General features: G+C 37.2%; 4 protein-coding genes across 6 annotated transcripts; 1 reads left to right on the top strand and 3 right to left on the bottom strand.

The window, feature by feature from the left end:
- Positions 1-838: 838 nt before the first annotated feature.
- CPI1 (cyclopropyl isomerase) lies at positions 839-4,452 on the bottom strand. The gene is made up of 8 exons (XM_011092066.3): positions 4,159-4,452; positions 3,904-4,046; positions 3,339-3,422; positions 2,926-2,967; positions 2,202-2,312; positions 1,926-2,117; positions 1,724-1,821; positions 839-1,304 (listed from the first exon to the last, which is right to left on the bottom strand). Exons 1-8 carry the CDS (start codon positions 4,163-4,165, stop codon positions 1,121-1,123), a joined length of 861 nt encoding a protein of 286 aa, XP_011090368.1. The 5' UTR covers positions 4,166-4,452; the 3' UTR covers positions 839-1,120.
- Positions 4,453-6,976: 2,524 nt separating this feature from the next.
- Positions 6,977-12,147, top strand: LOC105171063 (uncharacterized). 2 transcript variants are annotated; one of them, XR_848535.3, is made up of 8 exons: positions 6,977-7,171; positions 7,284-7,423; positions 8,565-8,917; positions 9,332-9,428; positions 9,516-9,803; positions 9,929-10,968; positions 11,643-11,753; positions 11,850-12,147. XR_848535.3 is itself a non-coding variant. In XM_011092067.3 (6 exons), exons 1-6 carry the CDS (start codon positions 7,033-7,035, stop codon positions 10,901-10,903), a joined length of 1,992 nt encoding a protein of 663 aa, XP_011090369.1. In that variant the 5' UTR covers positions 6,977-7,032; the 3' UTR covers positions 10,904-11,193. The 2 variants fall into 2 exon arrangements, 1 of the variants encoding a protein (XP_011090369.1); XM_011092067.3 differs by lacking the exons at positions 11,643-11,753; positions 11,850-12,147 and having other exon boundaries at positions 9,929-11,193.
- A 121-nt stretch (positions 12,148-12,268) lies between these two features.
- Positions 12,269-15,857, bottom strand: SLO1 (SLOW GROWTH 1). Its single transcript, XM_011092068.3, has one exon. It carries the CDS (start codon positions 15,594-15,596, stop codon positions 13,491-13,493), a length of 2,106 nt encoding a protein of 701 aa, XP_011090370.1. The 5' UTR covers positions 15,597-15,857; the 3' UTR covers positions 12,269-13,490.
- Positions 15,858-16,067: 210 nt separating this feature from the next.
- LOC105171065 (ADP/ATP translocase, mitochondrial) lies at positions 16,068-19,245 on the bottom strand. Of its 2 annotated transcripts, none has more exons than XM_011092069.3 (4): positions 19,089-19,245; positions 17,211-17,731; positions 16,751-17,122; positions 16,068-16,598 (listed from the first exon to the last, which is right to left on the bottom strand). In XM_011092069.3, exons 2-4 carry the CDS (start codon positions 17,712-17,714, stop codon positions 16,302-16,304), a joined length of 1,173 nt encoding a protein of 390 aa, XP_011090371.1. In that variant the 5' UTR covers positions 17,715-17,731; positions 19,089-19,245; the 3' UTR covers positions 16,068-16,301. The 2 variants fall into 2 exon arrangements, with proteins under 2 accessions (XP_011090371.1, XP_011090373.1); XM_011092071.3 differs by lacking the exon at positions 19,089-19,245 and adding an exon at positions 18,833-18,986.
- Positions 19,246-21,026: the final 1,781 nt, after the last annotated feature.

A 21,026-nucleotide genomic window follows, 5' to 3' on the forward strand; every position in this document is an offset into this window, starting at 1 on the left:
TGTCGTCCCTCAATCATTTCAAAATCTTTATAATTCTTGTACTTTATATATGCCCATTACTGCAAAATTACCCCATTCCCAAGAAGTAATGAGCACTTATCATTTGTATACAACGTATAATAAGTTGTCGGATTTCTTATTAGTGCGTGCGCAATTGTATCAACACGACGGGTTAATGACGTCCAAATAGCAAGATGACGGACTCACACGAGTTTAAAAAAGAATACAAACATCAAAAGATTTGGGTGAATCCATGTTATGTTCTTCTATGTTTGCTTGTTTCTTGTTTTAAGCTTTTCAAGCATTTTTCTAATCGCTAACATTATATATAGGGTAAATATTATACCAACTTTTCTGAGGCGAATATCTCCTCATTATTTGAAAAATTACAAATATCTTTCTTGATATTTGAAAAAATTATGTAATCTTTGGATGGAGTTATGAGATTATAAACTTTGTCCTTATTGTATTTTATTATTTTTTTTAAAAATAAAAATTTATAAAAAATTAAATAGAGTGGACGAAATTTTTTTAAAAATTTAATAAAATAATTCATTTGTTAGACAAAAACAAATATCAAGATTACTCGATATAATTTCTTAAACCACGTAGAATCTACATATAATTACAATAAACGTTCGAGGAGGGCAGTGCAATTATTTCCGACTGGCGATATGGTTAACACCAGCAAAAGACGAAGATGGATTATTAACGTAACAATCATTCAGAAACAAACATGAGTGTAAGAACCCTACTAATGTGGGTGTTAGTGCCGTGGAATGATTGATTTGAACCATAACTACTATCATCTACCTAGGGTGGAAATGATAATGGGTCATCATCAAATTTTGTAACTTTTAACATTTGATTGACGAAATGACCATAAGGGCCATGCATGAAAGCTTCAACTTGCCATCAAATATCAGTACGTGATGTGGAAAGAGGGCAAACATCTTCCCATAAATGGGGATGTCCTGGACAGATAAAAGTTACAGAAGGCCACAAGAACTAGCTTAACAGAAAAACTGTCCAAACAATCTAACAACAAAGATGAATGAACTTCTGTAGCTACCTCGGCCGCACACTCGACTACTGATATATGTCCACACAAATGCAAGGCCTAGGCGCTTTCAGGGAACCATGGCAGTCCTGGTTGAGAGCATTGTTTCGCATCTGGGAGCGGAACAATCGGGCCAAGGAAAAGACGCCATAAGTCAAGTATAATGGTGACTAGCATTGCAGCGCCTAATGCATCAATGGCCACTCTGGGCAAATTCCAGCGATCACCAGGTTTCTCATCAATCCTGACCAGCATTTGCAAACATGTGCTGTTAAATCAGTTTTCATTCAATATCAGTAATATGATCAATATTATAGTATAAATGAATTTCAGTAGTTGGATTGCCATCTAGGCTGTTTATCTCCAATCTGAGTGCTTGTCCTTCTCGTCCTTTTTTAGCCATTTATGAATCTACGTTCTTGTATGGTTTCTTGATTTCTAGTTCTGTATCATTATATCACTTTATAGGTGGAGACTTTTGTTTCCTTCCTTGGTAAAAGACAGCAAACAAGCAATAATACCTCAGATACCTCAAATTCACAGCTACAACTAGTCATAAACTTAAAAGATTGAGACAAATCAGGACGCAAACTTGTGTCTCGCACACGCGTGCACACACAGAAAAAGGAGAGAGTGCTGTTGCCGGGGGAATTAAACATTTACCTCATGAACATAGGGAAGCTAACAAAGAAATAAATTGCATAAAACAAGGAGCCAACTTTGTACATGGAAGCTCGGTCGACGAATTCGTAATAAGGAAACTGCACATGATAAAAGCAGAAGATTAATGAAGATTGATACAGCAGCAAACATAGTGCCGTGGGAACAAAAGAAAATACACCTTATAAACCATCATTTTACTTACATTTGAAATAGCTAAAGTCTCCAGATATGCTATGAAATATGAAAGAGCTAGAATCCAGGCAGCTCTAAAAAGCAACTGTGTTTTCTCTGGCAAGTGAGCAATAGAATGCTGGATTCTGCGAAGTGTCAGATTTGATGTAACATGGTAAAACAAGAAGCACACATGTGTGAGAAGGAAAGTTGCATGTGGTACCTGCAGAACGTTATTATACTGTCAACGCTAATGAACTAACAAAATTTGCAATTCAAGGAAACCAAATACAGTTGTTTAGCTCACATTATTCATCTTCCATGATGGGAATGTATATGAGGCACCCAAGACTGTGAAAAAATAGTGGGTCCAGAAGTAATTCCCAACGTAACTGAAAAGTATGATCCAGAGACTAGCCTGGCAGAACAACAATTTTCTAGTTACAGCAGGGTCGGCAACAAAAGCAAGTATAACAGAATTGGAATTTGGTAGCCAGTAAATAGACAGAAGTAGCTTGGTTGAACCATTTTATCATTCGCTTTGTCAAGCATTTCAACGATAACAAAATAAATGAAGTTAACACTTTGCTTCCAAACTAAGTAACACTAGTAAGGAATATGTTTGGTGCAAGCTACTAATATGATTCTGGTCTATCCAAAGGAATTCTCTATCTCAAACTTTCATCATCCAACATCATTTCAATTTTTTTGGGCAAGAGCAGCAACTATCCTAACATAGCTTCAATAGAAAGAGAAAAATAACACTTTTCCACCATAACGCCAGAACAGGTTTCACTTTTTCTGTAGATATTAAGCTATCTACAAGCTGGGACACTAGAATTTCATCATGCATTTCATTACACACTGCAGTTAGTGTTCTTTGATTATATGTCATCCATGCAATCAGCCGTCCCATTGCCCTGTCTGAATGGGCCTTTGAGAAATAATCGATATAGACAGATGTAAAGGATGAGCATTTGAAAGAATCTTACAGATGATTAATAGGATTTTTAGCAACTAACAGTACTTACTTTAACCCAATAACGATCCTTCCAACATAAGGTGCTATCCGCCTGGAAAAGAAAATAAATATTAGACACATTGACAACATGAAAGGAAAAGCTGCAAAGCAGTTCATCAGATTGACTGTATATAATTACTGTAAAATAAATATTCCTCAAGTTGTATCCTAGCATATTAGGCACTTAGAAAATTCCTGAAAAATATATAGTTTGGTGACTTGACTTCTAGTTTGTGGTATCCTACGAAAAGGAATAAATTCTACATAAGTGGGACGGACTAAGATATAGACGTCAGTCACTTCTGCCAACAGGCCACTGGAAATGACCTTCTAGCATCATATATCATTACATCTCAAAGTTAAATACAATTCTGTGTCACAAGATGAATTTATTCAAGCACAACGAAGCAATTCTCAGTTTACCTTTCCAACAAAGATCATAGGTATAATGAAAGCAGGGAGTGCTGAAACAAGTCCTATAAGCAGGTACTCCAACTCCGTGAAATTCTGACAAAAGAGTAGAAAAGTTAGGATAATGCCAAGCAGACATGGAACATGAAAATGCCAAGTAAAATAAGTCCTGTTCCAAAATAGTATACTAAATGAAAAGCAAACTATCAAGTAGCTGGTATTAGTGGGTAAATTAAACTAGCTATTGGATTCAAATCTTGCCATCTGCATAATTTGGAGCCAACGACGAATTTCGCAGAACTGATTTTCCCAGAAAAAATGTCCCCATCCTACTATTAATGTGGTTCTTCCATCAGTTCAAACATTTCCAATTCCTCATCCATGTTATTCATCTAATAATTTGAGTATCTATATGTTTCTTCTTTCTCTGTGGCACAACAGTTCACTTCACACTATACACTAAACACCACCAACAAACTTAGTCAACTAAATCAACCAGAAGCATTGTTACTCGTACACTGACATGAACAAATTCGATACATCCAAGAGAAAAGCCATGTCCATGAGTGTGAAATACCTCATAAAGTTTGTAGGGAACAACAATTCCAAGGCAGAGAGTGAGCCAAAAGGGAGTATAGAGAAGAAAAAATATTTCAGCCCATCTCTTGCTGGGGTCTTGAGCCAACCAAAGATTTGAACTTGTGAGACCCACTTCACCACCTGCAAATTCACCCCAATCAAAAAGTTCAAAAAAGAGAGAAAAAAAAACATAAATCTTGACATGCCCAGATTTACAACTCAAAATTCACTTCCAGTGATAGTGGGATTTTACCTCCCATTTTCTTGTGCAATCCCGGCTGCAGAACAGAACGAGAGCAGCCTATCCTGATTTGGGTTTCGAATTAGGCACTAAAATAGCGAGGAGAAAACCCAAAAAGAAAAGGAAAAAGATGGAAGCTTTGGTATCAAGATTTGTTCTTGATCACCCAGAAATAAGAGACAGAAGTGAATAAAGAAATAGAGAGAAGAGAAGTGCTGCTACTTGAGAGTGAGGTGGTAACAAGAGAGCTTCTTTCTTTAAGGGAAAGAGAAGAAACGGACAGAGAGGGGTTTGGTGGTATTTGCATGATGGGATCTATCTTCAATTATGGACATTAAAATTATAATTCCGATGGATGATAAAGGGGTTAATTATTTTTTATTAATAAAAAATAATTAAATTATATTAATATAATTTAAATAAATATATTAATATTAATATTACGGAACCGCGACTCTAATTAAAAATTATTTTTTTAAAAAAAAATTGCCAAGTCGTGATTTCAAATCTCGACTTGAGCAATTTTTTATTTTTTAAAATATTATATTTAATTAATTTTTTTATAAATTAATTATATAAATTAATTTTTAACAACATATTAAAGTCTAAAAAATCATAATATTAAAATTATATTAATTTAAATAATTACAATTAAGTATATAAATATAATATTGTATATTTTTTTGTACAATTGTAAAAAATATAATGAACTATACTATTATTCTTGACAACCCAGTACCAGCACAGTTGATTGTGTAGAAAAATTTTTTGTTGGGCTTGTTGTCTTGCACGCGTTTGCGCCCAATCCATCTCGTTAATACGTGATGTGTGATTTCAACTAGGGCATGAATAGATACGAATAGTAGTGCCGTGACCAACTCAAATCCGGGGACATCCCAATAATCTTCAAAATGCACAAGTTCAAAGGACTTGGAATATGTATTATTGTAAGCCATTATATTATAATAATCCTTTACTATTAAAGCAACATTAATCATATATGCAGTGCATACATTTTGAACGTGACTGCAAGGAATACCAAATTGAGTCCACTTGCCGCAAGAACATTCTCCACTCGCAATTTTGACAACATAGGTATTTTGTTTAATTAAATTTTTTAAAATATAATTATATAAAATCTTGATAAATTCCTTCAAATTATTTACATATTATTACTAATGTCTTAAAAATTCCATAATTTTATGGATAAACTACACTAACACTGTCTGAGGTTAACTTTTGTAAAATTACAACTATCTATTAAGATTATAATTGTAATTAAAACTACACCCTATTAAGAGGTAAAGCTTACACCAACATTTATTAAAAAATAATACGCTAACACCCTTCTACAGGAATTGTCTGCGTCGGTCAATTTCAAAGCACAGTCGCTGTCGTGGTGGGATCTCAAAATTGGTTGAGGGGTTTTGTTCTCCTTGCTATGGGGAATCGAATGGTATATGTGGTGACCAGAAATTCCAAGTAACGACGGCGGAATTCAAGAGAGAAGGTGGCGGCGACTGGTGGGCGATTTCGCGATTTTGATTTCCCTTCTGTTTGTGCTTCTTTTTCCTTTAAATCCAAGTCAGCAGCTGACGTGGATTAAAAATCCACGTCCGTCAGTTTTTTTTTTTTAAATTTTCATTTGGGCGCCACGTCTGCGCCACATCAACTTCTCCAGCCAATCACGATCTAGCCCCCAATTTAAAAAGTCACATGCATCGCATGTAACTTTTTCCGGCGACCCACGCATTTTTTCGACCAAATTTGGACTGAAATTGAGAATTTTTCAGTTTTACGGAACCAAATTGAAACCCTAGAAACTTACGGGACTAAAACGAAAATGGCCTATAGTTAGGGGACAAAAATTGCCAATAACCCTTTTAAATAATTTCGTATTGAATGGCAATAATAGGCTAAATTGGAATCATTAAAAAATATACTTAGAAAATTATTTACATAGTTGAATTGGGTATTCCAAATTTTAATATTTCTGGGTAGTATGGTTGAAGAAAGTGCCTAAATACGAGAATTTAAAATATCTTGAGAACAAGGTGGTCAAATAAAAGGTATATATAACTTTATGAAACTTAATTTTTTTTTCGGAAGCATTGGGTTTGATCATGAGTATAGGAAAAAGATGGTTAGGTTATATGTTTTCTTTGAAAGGGCAAAATGATCATTAATTAGGTTTAAAGACCGAAATTATTATTAATTTAAAAGTTGAAGGACTAAAATAAAACTTCAATATGTTTAGGACTGAAAATAAATTAGTGGCAATATATGAGGATCAAAAGTGTAATTATCCCATAAATCCGTCTCAATATCTAATTAACTTCTTTCAAATAAAAATGTTAATTATTTATATATTTATTTAAAAAATATATCAAATTATCCATGGCAAAATGGAGTTAACTGAAACTGTCCGCATCTATAAAAGTATCGCGCTTAAATGGATAACTTCAATATTTCTATTTTATTATATATAGATCACCAAAAAAATCGATTTAGTGGCAAATAATTCCTCTGAAAAATTACATATTAAATTTAAAATCTTTAGTTATTTTGAAGAAAATATTGAAAACGCAACAAGAATATTTTGTTGATTTACATTTTCCCCTTGTATTTCATATGTATGGTTTAAGAATAAAATTATACAAAATAGGGTGGTTGGGGGGGGGGGGGGGGAATATTTAGGAAAATAATAAGTTGATTTAATACCATATTGGGCCAGACTATTGGATTCATTTTGGGCCGGGAAGTAGGCTCCCGGCCCAATTTTATTTCAGATGGCGGAAAAATTGAAAAAGAAAATATCCAAAACCCCTACTCTTCTTTCTCCATGTGCAGTGCACGCACAGAGTTGCAGAAATTGAGCTGAAGAAAATGCCCCCTAAGGCTAAAGAGAAGTCGAAGCCGGCCGCCGCCCCGGCCGCCGCGGTGGCCATTGAAGATCTCTTCACATCCCTGAATCGCCACATTCAACGGTCCGAATTCGACCTGGCCGTTAAAGTCTCCGATCAAGGTATGCAGGATTAAATAACGAATCAGGCGTTCAAATCCGCCCACGCGTGCAGTTACTGGTAGTTCGGCTCTTTTTGAGGATTAATTATTTTGCTTGTTTAATGGGTTTTTAGTTCTTTCGATTGCGCCGGGGGATGAGGATGCAATTGGATGCAAAATTGTGGCTTTGATTAAGAATGATAACATCGAAGAAGCTTTATCAGCAATTCAAGACTTTTCGAAGAAATCGTCGGTTGATTTCAGTTTCTTCAATGTAAGTATTGATTTTTCAGTCCAGTAAATTTTAACTCAATTTTCATTGATATCCGGCTTCTCTAGCTTTATGCAATGCGAGGTACAAGACATGCAAGAATGGTGTTATATCTCATTTTTTCGACGTTTGATCATCTCATAATTATTTCCGGACGATAAATTTTATATTAGCGTTGCACTCTCTGTACTGATGTTTCCGTTTCTGAGAAAGGAAAAACATAATATACGATCCAGTGGCAATTCATTTACAGAATTTCGGTCTACCTTTTTGGCCCTTTTTTTCATTTCCCCGAAGCTATGCACAAAGAATGACATACAAAATTCAGGCTTGTATACACAAAAGAGATTTCCACTACCACTACTTGGACGGATGGGCAATTGCCTGCTCGTTCCGCATCACTGTCACGGCTTTGTATACATCTGAGCACTAATTATAAGAGATGCTGAACGTTTCCAATAAATATACAGCCCTACGCTTTATGAAACTCAGAAAAGCCATATTATATGAGTAGACAAATCTCTTTAATAAGTAGCTGGACTGATCCATATACCAATGATCTAGTCCAGTCCCGGAAAGGCGAAGGGCCATTTGTGGCCTTTCTCTCTTCCTAGTATTCATTCTTTGGGCCCTTCTATCTGCTTCTTCAATGTCTTTGCTATCCAGTCTTCTTCCTCTTTGGCTTTTCCTAGGAATGAACAATTGGATAACAAAAATGGCGTGCTAAAGATTAATAATTGATTCCCTCACACTTTGCACGTGCTTCAATAAATTGTTTTTCTTTGGACAAGGTAAAATGATCGATTGCCATGAAACTGCCATTTTCCAAGGATCAAGTGTTGCTGTTAGAGATTTGTATTAACATATTTGATTTTCTCCAGAAGAATGGAATTGAATTTAGTGCCTAACAGCAACCCATGTAATTACCAGCTTTATCCGTTTTTTATCCTTACAGTCATTCACCTTTATACTTTCTTCCATTCTATTTCACGATTAAACTAGCAAAAGATGAGTTACAATCTTGTGTAATTTAGCTAACCCAGATAGTACATATTTGATTTCAGCTCTTTGTTTAGGCCATCTACTTGTTGGCCCTATATTAGGTCATTTGCCCTGTAGATTTATGTCTCCTCTTTCTAAGCAGGCATACTGCTTCTACCGGCAAAATAGGTTGGATGAAGCTTTGGAGACCTTGAAAGGACAAGAAGAAAATTTTGCAAATATGTTGTTGCAGTCGCAGATTTTATTTCGTCTAGGAAAGATGGGTGCTTGTGTGGATATATATCAAAAACTTCAGAAGTCCAAGATAGATTCTTTAGAAATAAATTTTGTTGCTGGCTTGGTTTCTGCTGGGAGGGCTTCAGAAGTGCAGGGGACACTGGATTCTCTCAGAGTTAAACCAACAAGCAGTTTTGAGCTGGCATATAATGTTGCTTGCTCTTTGATAGAAAGAAATATGTATAAAGATGCAGAACAACTGCTGCTGTCATCTCGAAGGTGATATTCAACCTTGGGAAACTTAATTTGTTGTGATGTTTCAAATTAGGACAAATGGACAATTGCTTCCATCACTTGTGGTCTCCTTTGGAATTTCACTTGAAGGACTTAACTTTAGCACTTGTATGTCTCTCAGATTTTTGCATGGAGTCCGAAAATGGCTAACAGTTTTCTGCAATAGACACTAGTAATTAGTTCCATATAAGATATTCTGACTTTGACTCTTTGCTTATGTATCAAATACCTTGTTTTGCATGTGCTTCTCCCTCTCTCTTCTTTTGGCTTTATGCAACTGCATGATGTTTTTTTTCCCCTTTATTTTCTGGCATGTCATGGCCTAAATATCATGGCATCATCGGACTATTGAGATGATCTGTTGAAACTTGTGCTGGTAGCTGACATTATCTTTTGCAGAATTGGTCAGGAGACACTAGTGGAAGAGAATTTAGCTGATGATGACATAGAAATTGAATTGGCCCCTATAGCTGTTCAGTTAGCATATGTTCAACAGGTAAGATTGTGTTATCACAGTTGCATTACTGTTTTTCAAGCTTCATTGGTGACAGTTGAAACAATCAGGGGTTCAATTTTTCTCCAGATTCTTGGAAGAACTCAAGAAGCTTTTGAAACATATTCTGGCATTATCAAGAAAAATCTGGCGGATGAATCATCACTTGCTGTGTCAGTAAGCAACCTTATAGCATTAAAGGGTCCCAAGGATGTGTCTGATGGCTTAAGAAAACTTGATAAGCTGATAGAGAAAGGTGAAGGACCTCTCACCTTCCAGCTTGCTAGGGGTCTTGACCTAAAGCTCTCGCTGAAGCAAAGAGAAGCCATTTATGTTAATCGTCTGTTATTGCTTGTTCACTCTAACAAGCTAGATCAGGTAATACTCTCCTTTCTTTCCATTGATTATTGTTAAGTTATTCTTTAGCATTGCAACTGTGCTTCAACACCCCTGGGGATCCCCAGTTCTATTGAATATGTAACTAATTGGGGAAGGAATTACAGGCCAGAGAACTTGCTTCTGCACTTCCTGGCATGTTTCCAGAAAGTGTTATGCCAGTGCTTCTTCAAGCTGCAGTGCATGTAAGAGAGAACAAAGCCAATAAAGCAGAGGAGTTGTTATGGCAGTTCGCAAATAAGTATCCCCATAAGTCTAAGGTCATCCTGCTTGCAAGGGCTCAGGTTGCTGCAGCTGCAGGCCATCCCCAAATAGCAGCTGAGTCTCTGCTAAAAATTCCAGATATTCAACATAAGCCTGCAACTGTTGCCACCCTCGTCTCACTCAAAGAACGTGCTGGAGATATTGATGGTGCAGATGCAGTGTTGGATTCTGCTATACGGTGGTGGTCTGATGCCATGACCGAAGACAATAAGCTTGATGTTATCATGCAGGAGGCCGCTTCGTTTAAGCTCAGGCATGGAAAGAAGGATGAGGCTGCTCGTCTCTACGAGGAGCTTGTAAAAAGCCATGGGAGCATGGAGGCTTTGGTTGGCCTTATTCAGACTGCTGCTCATACAGATATTGAAAAGGCTGAATCTTATGAGAAGCAGTTGAAACCTATACCTGGTCTGAAAGGGATCGATGTTGAGAGTTTGGAGAAAACTTCTGGTGCAAAGCACACCGAGAAGGGTCCCACTGCGGGCGTTGCTGAAGCATATGAACCAAAGAATAAGGAGAAAACAAAGAAGAAAAGAAAGAGAAAACCAAAGTACCCAAAAGGCTTTGACCCTGCAAATCCAGGTCCTCCTCCAGATCCAGAAAGGTGGCTGCCGAAGAGGGAGAGATCTAGTTATAGACCGAAGAGAAAGGATAAGAGAGCAGCTCAAATCAGGGGCTCTCAGGGTGCAGTTGTTAAAGAGGCTGATAACAATGTCAATGCAAAGTCGACCCAAGCAGCTAGCTCTAAAGGGAACTCTCAGAACGCTAGCATGGTGCACTCCAAGCATTCATCAAAATCCAGGAAGAAATCCAGGAATTAATTTCTGAGGAACCTCATGCTTTGCCCTTATATTCTGAATTTTGATGTAGCTGTCATTCAAAAACTGTAAGTGTTACTAATGGCTGCTAGCTTCTTCAAGTTGACTCAATAGGACAGTTTACTAAGCTCTGAGAATTAAGCGAGTACAAGCATCAGGGAGTTTATAGTTAGCCTTAGATGAGAGAGCTAGATACATTTTTTAATTCCTTTTTGTTTACTTTTATTTTATACCGCAATTTATGTACTTAATGATCGCAATACTATGCAGAATAATTGTTTTATTTTTCGAAATGTCAGTTTTCTCAGTATGTTTTACTGATTGTTTTGTGCCTTAAATCGCTTTTGTGTATGTTTAATAGTATACAATCTAAATTAAGCATGATTAGAGCTCTGTGTAACAGGCATGACTATCTTAACTTACATGCTCCCAATCTCTGGAATTTAAATAAGGGTTAAATGCAAACGCCCCAACCTTTGGGTTATTTTGCACTTTGCTCTCTAAGCGTTTTTTTTTACAAACCACCACCCAACCTTTTTATTTCATAGTACTTAGCTTATTTTTTCTATTTTTGATGAATTTAGTTGGAATATTCCCTTGTGAGGGACGCACGCGCACTTGTATTGTTTTTTTTTTTTAAAGGACATTTAAGTAATTTCACCTTATTTCCTTTAAATTAACTAATAAATAGAAAAGTCCCAAATTTTTTGCCCTAATTTCTTCATACATAATGATTGTGAAGGAGTGAAGAGAAATGGAAGAAAACTACTATTGTGGGCGTGGATCAGTGAAGAAAACATCATGAACGGACTTGAATCCAAATCGAAGATATGCTACTTGTGATAGATTTCCGGTAAGTGCAATTTCATTTAAGGAACAAGCTTTTTTTTTTTTATTTGATGAACTTTTCATATGAAATTCCCTTTTTTTTTGGAAACCTGTTGTGTAGAAAGTGGGAGGTTGCAGCTTCTTTTCTTGGCTTGATTTACAAATGTGTGACCGGTAGCAACAAATTATTCCGAGCCCACTTAGAAGGATCAACCGACTTGAAGATGAAGGGAAAAAAAGAAGAAAGAAGGAGAAATGTTTGTGGGGGGCATTGTGTTGTAGCTTGCTTTTATGATGTATTAATTAAGGTTGTGTTGGAAATTTTTAAATTTTGGCATTGTTGTATAAGAATATTTGTCTATGTATGAAGCTTATTGAATTTGAATTCTTTTGTGTGGAATGAAATATATTGTTTTTAATTACATTTGCACTAAACAGAACATGTAGAACAAAAAAAACAACCAAAAATTGGAGAAGAAAAAACCCTGGACAATGTGTAACAAAAATGGCCTGAACATGTGTACAAAAAAACCAAAACAAAAAATGGCATCAGCTTTTGAATTGGATTGATAACATCAGCTCAAATGTAGTCTGTACATTTACATAATTCAAACACCAAAACAACAAAAACATTCAGACTTGGAATTGGATCGAAAACAAAAAATAGCGTTAATTACATTTTTCATTCCTATATATAGCAATTAATTCGATTTTGGTTCATAATCTTCCACATCCTCGATTTTGGTTATAAACTTTTCAATCTTTTACAAAATTAGTCCCGCCGTCCAAATTAACAGCAGCCTCATGTAAAACATACGTAACGCCAATTTGGAAGTAACTTTTTTTTCTTTTTGTTGATAAAGTAACTTTTTTTTCATGAATCTGAGCTTATAGCACATACGCTTCCTATCATCTGAACAGCCCACACATTAGCTAACTGAAATCAGCTATATCCCTCCTCTGTCTTGCTGATTCCTTACCCGGAACCGACATATAAGGCCTCGTTGTACTCCTCATAGAACCGTTGAGCCTTGTTAGCCACCGCTAACGGAGTCAGTCCTTTGCCTTCCATCAATGTTTGGCAGCCCATAGACCCCATCAGACCACAAGGAGCCGCTCACCCAACCCTTTCCCAAGCAAGTTATATACCTGCCACAGCCACTCATGGACAGAACCCACTGCACCAGCCAGCACACACCATGGTAGATTTGTCAATGCCCACACCTGCCTTGCGAATGAGCAGTCTAACAGCACATGCTTAGTTGACTCCTCAGCTTCAGCACAGAGTTTGCTCTGAACCTCTATCCGTGTTGCTCTTCTAGCTAAATTTAAGTGCCGTTGCCATTGCTGCATTACAGGCTTTCCACGCAAAAGTGCATACCTTGGGCGATAATAGTAACCTTTCTGATAAGTGCCAGTTGAAGGAATTAACAAAGTCAGAAGTGCTAATATACCTCTGAAAATTAATAAGGATGCAAAAGTCAAATTGACATCAGTGGGGAAATATTTCTGAAAATTACTCTGGAAGTTTTCTATCAACTGCTAAACCAAAATCTCTGGACTATTTTCCCGTTCAAGTCTTCTCTTGACTTGAGGAATGAACATGAGAAGCCTAATATTGGAAGTCCCTGAGCAGAACCCCCTTGAGCTATATAATGTAGGATTGAGGTATGAGTCTGCCAAAACCTATTAAAATGACAGCTAAAATAGTTCTAATGAAAGGGAATTCTGTCTGATATCTACACATTCAGACAATCAAGAGTCAGTTGTTGACTTCAGAAGCAAACAGGAACTCATCTTTTGGATGAGGTACACCAGCGACACTTTCTACAAGTTCCATTTGTTTTGACAACTGAATCAAACATTCATATATCTGGTTGGATTGAGGATGCGACTTATCTCTGACTATGAACTCATACAGATTGCCATTAACCTCAATGGAGCTGCAACCAGGGGTCTTATCTACTCCTCTCTCTCTCATCATCTTTCTTACCTCCCCAGCCTTATCCCACATATTTGCTTCAACATACATGTTGGCAAGCAACACATATATTCCACTATCACTGGGGTCCAAGTCTAGAAGTTTCATGGCGGCTCTCTCTCCCAACTCGATGTTTTTGTAGATTCGACAAGCAAAAAACATGGCACCCCAAACCACGGCATCTGCTTCCATGGACATGGTTTCAAGAAGTTCTATGGCCTCCGTGAGAAGACCAGCCCTACCGAGAAGGTCAACCATGCAAGAGTAGTGCTTGATTTGGGGGGGAATGTTAAACTTGGAGCTCATTTGAGAAAATATCTTCCTACCCTCTTCCACCAGACCTCCATGACAACATGCTGACAGAACGCCCAGAAAAGTTACTTCATCTGGTGTTAGACCAGCATCAACCATCTCTAGGAAATATGATAAGGCATCTTGTGCATCTCCATGAAGTGCCAAGCCACCAATTATAGCAGTATAAGTTAGAGCATTTCTACCTGGAATCTCTTGGAAAACCTGAAGTGCTTTCTTAATATTGCCACACTTGGCATACATATCGACCAAAGCTGTCCCAAGAACAACGTTGAGAAGGAGATTATGTTTCTCAATGTAATGATGAATCCAAATTCCAACATCAAGTGCTCCAAGTTGTGCGCAAGCAGATAAGCAGCTAACCATGGTCACCTCATCAGGCTCAACTTCCATTGCTTGCATCTCATGAAACAAAGACAATGCTTCTTTGCCACGCCCGGCTTGGACATAAGCACTTATCATTGCGTTCCACGGGACGACATCCTTCTCTGGCATTGCACTGAAAAGTCTCCGAGCAGTATCGAGATAACCAAATTTCGCATACCCCATTACCATGGTTGTCCAACTCACCATCGTCTTCTCTTCCATCCTCTCAAACAACACCTTTGCTTCCTCAAGATCTCCACATTTTACATACATATCCAGAAGTGCATTAGCAAGCGGGACGGTCATGTGCAACCCCCGGTCTCTTATATACCAATGGAATTCACGCCCGAGCTTCAAATCTTCCAACTGCGTACATGCCGTAACAACCCCAATCATAGTAACCTCATCCGGATCAACATCCCCCTCCATCTGCATTTCCCTGTATATCCTCAAAGCCTCCTTCCCTCTTCCACTCCTCGTGTACCCATTAATCAAAGAGTTCCAAGAAACCAAGTCCCTAACACAACTTTCCTCAAACACTTTATACGCAGCCTGTAGCTCCCCACAAGAAACCAAAAAATGAATTAAAGCATTATGCACAAATATATCCCCGTCATAGTTCATTTTCAATACGTGACCAAGAATCTCATGCCCCATCCAAAAAAACAACAATTTAGCACAAGTCTTGAACAATAAAGGAAACGTATAATTATCAGGCCTCAAACTAACACCACTAACACTAACAGCTACCATCTCTTTGTATAGTAGAAAAGCTTCAGATGGGTTTTGGCTATCACAGATGGCTCTAATAATGATATTCCAAGAAAACGCATTCGGGTTCTGCATAGCGAACAATAACCTTTTGGAATAATTAAGATCACCCATTGGGGAGAGCGCAGAAAAAGCTATTAACCGACTATAAGCCAGGCCGTCTAAACAAAGCCCAGTGACGATCATTTGGGATTGGACTTGCTTGAGGTGTATCATGGACTTGCATTTGGTTTCAAGAATGGAGAGTGTGGAGTTGGCGAGTACAAATCTGTGTGTTGTGTTCCAGGTACTGGCTGTAACATCAGAATGTTTCTTGGGTTTGTTTCTTCTGGGCAACAGAGAGAGCGTGTGGAGACGAAATGGGAAGAGTTTGGAGGGATCCGATAAGGGTTTCCGAGTACAACGTTGATGGAACCCGAGGATGAGGAGAGACAGCATCAAAATTATGGCGGGAGAGAGAGAGGCGATATCCAGACATCTACAGTGGGAGAAGGCTTCAGCCTTCAACCTACAAGATACAATTACTAAGATGGGCGAATGGAATTCTGATTTGGACAAGTTAGTACTTACGGGTTTCACCTTACACAGGACTTGCAAGTTTTATGAAATTATGAAATTCAAATTCAAGCCCTTGAATTTCCAGGTTAGATTTCAATTTGCTATTTACTTTTGGTGGCCATCTGTAGATATCGAAATTCATTGTTCCATGTCTTGCTAGTTTGTTCTAGATTTCAAATTGAGTTGATACTTCTACACACTTTGCCCGCCCATCATAATACTACTTTGCACACGAATTCTTCGAACAATGTTGGCGGATATCTGTACAAAGTTCAAAAACAAATAGATGACGACTTGCTTATAGTTGATTAGCAGCCGAAAATGAAAGGATAGTCGGTTTTGGCATGATAATAAACTCAAACGCTTTGTATTAAAATGAAAATCGCATAACAGTAAGCATAATAATCCATCAGTAAACCTCTTCAATCACAAGGTTCCCGGAACAAAACACCCCTTCAGGGGAACAGTGTTTGGGTTCAGACCCCCCTCTAATTTAAATTATTGAATATGCTTTTAACTTCACCTTGAATGAATTCTCAAACTAACAAAAAGATTTTCATCACCATCTATTTCCTACGGTGTTATTTAAGCCCCACCAGACCCATATTTCTTGCCAAAGACAATCATCTGAAGCTTGTCATAACCTGCGAGCACACCAGCACCAGCAATGGCACGAAGGATGTTAGCACCAGCACCCTTGAACAAAGATTTGGCGCCCTCATTCTTAAGGATTTGAGAAAATGCATCCAAAGAGCTCTTGTACTTGACAGCTTCACCAGATGTCATCATCATTCTTCTACGAACAGTGTCAATTGGGTACGAGGCAAGACCAGCACCGTTTGTGATGAGCCAACCAAGGGCAAAGCTGGCGAAGAAACTATCCTGTAAACATATATACGCAAACCTCAGTTACTAAGAACTCCCAGGGAACTAGAAAATTCTGAAATTCCAATTTCAATTGATTTTTACTTCCAACACTGAAATGTTCAAACCTATAATATTAAGAAACTGATAATTTCACAAGATGTACTAACCTGCAAGGATCCAGTCAGGAGCACAGGCTTCAGGGAATCATACATACCAAAGTATAATCCTCGGTACACAATAATACCAACACATGAGATATTGAATCCACGGTAAAGACCAGCAACACCATCAGATTGCAGTGTCTTTTTGTAGACATCAATCAGACCATTGAATTGCCTTTCACCACCCTTCTTGGCAGCCTTGGCATCATTGGCAAGACGTGTACGAGCATAATCCAAGGAGTAGACAAAGAGCAGTGACGAAGCACCAGCAGCACCACCAGATGCAAGGTTTCCAGCAAACCATTTCCAGTAACCATCACGGTCCTTCTTGAAGTTGAAGAGTCTCTTGAAGTAGTCTTTGAATGCAAAGTTCAAGGCCTGTGGAACATGTATTTAGTCAACCATGTGAAGAGCAAATAAAGGCGATGCATGTTAATGTATCCTAAAAAGAGGAGAAGAAGTGGACCTGAGTGGGGAAATAACGAATGACATTAGCTGTGTTTCCTCTCCACAATGATCCAAATCCTTCTTCCTGAATTGTTCTCTTGAAACATTCTCCAATTCCCTTGTATGGTTCTGAGAGTCTGCCAGCTTTAATCATCTCATCTTGGTTTTGGATCAAAAGCTTCACACGCTCAATAGGGGCAGCAGCCGTTTTTGACACAGCAGCTGAAACTCCTCCCATCATAAAGTCAATGGCAAAGCTGGCAAGTCCTTTCTCTTGAGGAGCCTGAACAAACACTGGTGAAGCATTTGCAGAAATCAAGGATAGATCCTGCGTGGCTTGGCAAGTCATAGGATACTGTAGTCCTGCATTTGTATAATTGCCAGACGCAACTCGCCTCTGGTACACAGAGGGCTGCTGGAAGCCCCCATAGCGAGCTTGAACATCCTGGGAGAAACTGGAGCTAAGATGTAGCTGGTTAGCTACCTTCTGGGCAATGGTTGGATATCGATGCTGATCCGCCATAGTAGATTATAATAATCCTGAAGATACAAAAATTTGGTGCTCAGACCAATACATAAAAAATAGAGATCTAACTCTCTCTAAAGCATACATTGACAAGAATATTTTGGTTATTCAAACATAAAGAGAATTCATCAAAAGTAATTCAGAACTCCTATACTCATACAAGTAAATCATGTAAGAGAGAATCACAAAATTTCTTGCAGTCAGAAATGAATGCATGAGCCTATACAAGTGTTCAGCTAGCATGGTCACCAAAAACAGGAAAATAACAATAACACATCACTTGATATCACAGATTTAGCATTCCTCTCTTAACATCCAATAATTACTTAAGATTGAGGTGTGCACGATGTACAAACTGTTATAACCTTGGAGTAATTCAAAACATCATGGTTTGATCCAAAAATGATACTATATGCCAACAAAGGCCATAGCAAAGTGAGAAATGCATTTTGATCAAGCAAAACAGATTAACTAATACAATCAATGACATCAACCAATAACTTGAACCCTGCCACCGATTTACAATTCAATTACATCAGATAGTTACAGAGACAGATGGAAGATGGAAGAACTTTCTTTCTTTTAGTGTAATACGGGCACTAGGTCACACCATTATAAGGTTTCACTATACAACGAACCAAAACAGCAACGTATTTTTACTGAAACTTACTTGTCACTTATTAGGTGTATAATCAAATTCGAAATTAAGCACATATGGCCCACTAAATCAAATGAATAAATCACAAAATAAGCCAGCAACCATTGACCGCCACTAATCTTATTACTGACCATCCATACAGGTCCACCCCAGCACCACTGAATATCAACATCAACGAAAGATCCATTCGAACAATTACAGCAAACCATATAAATAGACAACTAAAAGGACTACGAAATTTACAGTAACGCTATAAGCAAGATCTCCATAGTTTCACAAACGATCTAATGAAACAAAAAGCATCGGCTACAGGCACTGACTATATCCCGCAACATTTAACTATTTCCACATATCTCCTCTCCCTTGTATACATACATACTCATCAGATCCACACAACTCACTAACCATCAAAATGCATTCCGATCTACAAAAAACACAGATCTAAACGCGTACAAACCTTATTCACTCTAAGTGCAGAGAAAGTTTAGCTTCCTACAGATTAAACCCACAGATCTGAAGAAACACAAGCACAGTGACCAAATATAAACATGTCCTCATAAGTAGAACAATCAAACAACCATAGTCGAGAAAAAGGGATAGTCATACAACAGCGTAAATCATGCTAGATCCTCAAAAAAAAAAACCAAAAAATAATGAAATGAAAAGGAAAAACCATTTTTTTCTAAATCGAATTTTCGGACCGAGGATTTTACCTGCTCTTGACCCGCCTTGGAATTCGGAAGGGAAATGGCAGGCAGAGGAACAGTGCTGTGGGGGGTATGAAGGCGGACCAATGGAAAGGCCGCGGTGTGATATATATATATATATATATATACTGCCTGACCTATTTTTTATAGATACTTTACAACGCATGGTCCAATCATGATTTTTGGGAATCTAAAACACAATATTATAATAAATAATAATAACAATAATATATAGCGTAGAGGTAGACCAGGTCTGGGCTGGGCCTAGCCCAGCAAATAAAGGCTGGCTCAAAATTTACCAACCGCTTGGTTCCAAGACTTTGGGCCGACTGGGTTGTTAATTGGGCTCGAAGACCGAACAGGCCCATTTAACAATTATATATATATGGCTTACGCATATAAAATACACACCATTTTGTATAATGTTGAATATCATTTTATAGGAACAAATCCGATTGGATCATACTTCACAACAGTAACTTAATATAGTGGAATTCTTTGGATGCAATATTCTCAATATGATTAGAGCAAAAGATGAACAATAGTGATGGAGGACTTAAATTAATGTAAGGGTAAATTACAATTCAGATTTGGCATAAATACGAATATTTTTTTTATTTAAAAATTTATAAATACCTTATGATGTTTGATGAAATTATGTAATCTTGAATGGAGGTGTGAAATTGTCAATTTTGCTCTTATTGTATTTTTTTATCATTTTAAAAAATTAAATAAGTATTAAAAAAAATGAACTAGATGGATGAAAAATTTTAAAAAAAGTCCAATTAGTCCATAAAAAATTAAAAAAATAAAATTATAATTTTTAATCTACAAGGACATTTTGATCAGTTCACCATAAAAAATGAATGAAAACCTCATTGTTGGATGACCATTAAAATCAGGTGGTATTGATAATTTTCCAAACAACGAGAGGGTATTCATGATTATACCAAACCTCAAGAAAAATTATTGTAATTTACACTTAGTTTAATTTGGATAGTTAGAAGAGAAATTTCCATATAATCAATTGGCGGTATAAGTAATTGAGAAAAAGTTAAATTATAGAGTTAATTTATTCTTAAAAAAACATCAACAGCATGAGGGATATTAAATGAGAATTCAGCCTCATCACATTTAATGCGATTGCACCAACTATACCTAAGAAGACCGGTAAATAACGAAGAAGATAGAAAGAGCATCTTGGGACCCAGCGCTACCGCATTTGTTATTGTCTTTCCCACGTTTGATGCATTTGTAGCCACATCAAACAGTACATTGGAGATGTTTCAATGTACAATGTTTGGTCCATCTAGCAGATAAACTATATTATATAGTTTAGGTAATGATGACGTACCCATTTAACGAGTTTGGACTAAACCCACATGAAATATGTATTGAATTGGGTCGTTTTGATAATAGACGTCTCTTGACATTCTATAATTTCGTCTTAATTTCACGGCCTAATCAAAAGAGACCAACACTCTTTGGTCTGAATTTATGAATCAATAGAAAATTCTTATTCAAACCAGCTCTAACCAAAAACTAATCATATAGTAAATATGATATACTTGTCATGTAATTAGTCACTTTTCTTGAACTGTATCCTAATTATACAGCAATTGTATTACACTTTTCTTGAACCAACTCATTGATATTCAAGAACGCTTATTTAGGTAATTAATCCTTCTTCCAATCCGTAAAGCTTATTAACATCCCTTCAAACTTTTCCCTTATTTCCAAATCCAACTTTTCTAGTAATTTCTAAGGGATGATGGTCAAAATTTGAACATATTTCATTATTAACACCAATAGTTCCGTTTTGACATATGTTAATAATATAAATTGTGACTCGATCGATATCCTTACATAAGGTATCGGACGCGCTAACTTCATCTGTAGTTAGAACTTAGCAGGAGAAGAAAGCAATGCATGTAATTAACATGA

Source organism: Sesamum indicum, linkage group LG9 (assembly GCF_026168435.1).
Source record: "Sesamum indicum cultivar Baizhima isolate 11 linkage group LG9, ASM2616843v1, whole genome shotgun sequence".
In the NCBI taxonomy this organism is placed as follows: Eukaryota; Viridiplantae; Streptophyta; class Magnoliopsida; order Lamiales; family Pedaliaceae; genus Sesamum; species Sesamum indicum.

What these genes read in the sequence shown, in the direction of transcription:
- CPI1 (XM_011092066.3), bottom strand. An exon ending in TTCCCTACAAACTTTATGAG is followed by an intron (nt 3,423 to 3,903) that starts GTATTTCACACT and finishes CTCTTTTGTCAG; the next exon opens with AATTTCACGGAGTTGGAGTA. An exon ending in AGGATCGTTATTGGGTTAAA is followed by an intron (nt 2,313 to 2,925) that starts GTAAGTACTGTT and finishes TTGTTCTGCCAG; the next exon opens with GCTAGTCTCTGGATCATACT.
- SLO1 (XM_011092068.3), bottom strand. Translation starts at nt 15,596, where the DNA reads ATGCTGTCTCTCCTCATCCTCGGGTTCCATCAACGTTGTACTCGGAAA.
- LOC105171063 (XM_011092067.3), top strand. Translation starts at nt 7,033, where the DNA reads ATGCCCCCTAAGGCTAAAGAGAAGTCGAAGCCGGCCGCCGCCCCGGCC. An exon ending in CGTTAAAGTCTCCGATCAAG is followed by an intron (nt 7,172 to 7,283) that starts GTATGCAGGATT and finishes ATGGGTTTTTAG; the next exon opens with TTCTTTCGATTGCGCCGGGG. An exon ending in AGTTAGCATATGTTCAACAG is followed by an intron (nt 9,429 to 9,515) that starts GTAAGATTGTGT and finishes ATTTTTCTCCAG; the next exon opens with ATTCTTGGAAGAACTCAAGA.
- LOC105171065 (XM_011092069.3), bottom strand. Translation starts at nt 17,714, where the DNA reads ATGGCGGATCAGCATCGATATCCAACCATTGCCCAGAAGGTAGCTAAC. An exon ending in TTCGTTATTTCCCCACTCAG is followed by an intron (nt 17,123 to 17,210) that starts GTCCACTTCTTC and finishes CATGTTCCACAG; the next exon opens with GCCTTGAACTTTGCATTCAA. An exon ending in TCCTGACTGGATCCTTGCAG is followed by an intron (nt 16,599 to 16,750) that starts GTTAGTACATCT and finishes ATATGTTTACAG; the next exon opens with GATAGTTTCTTCGCCAGCTT.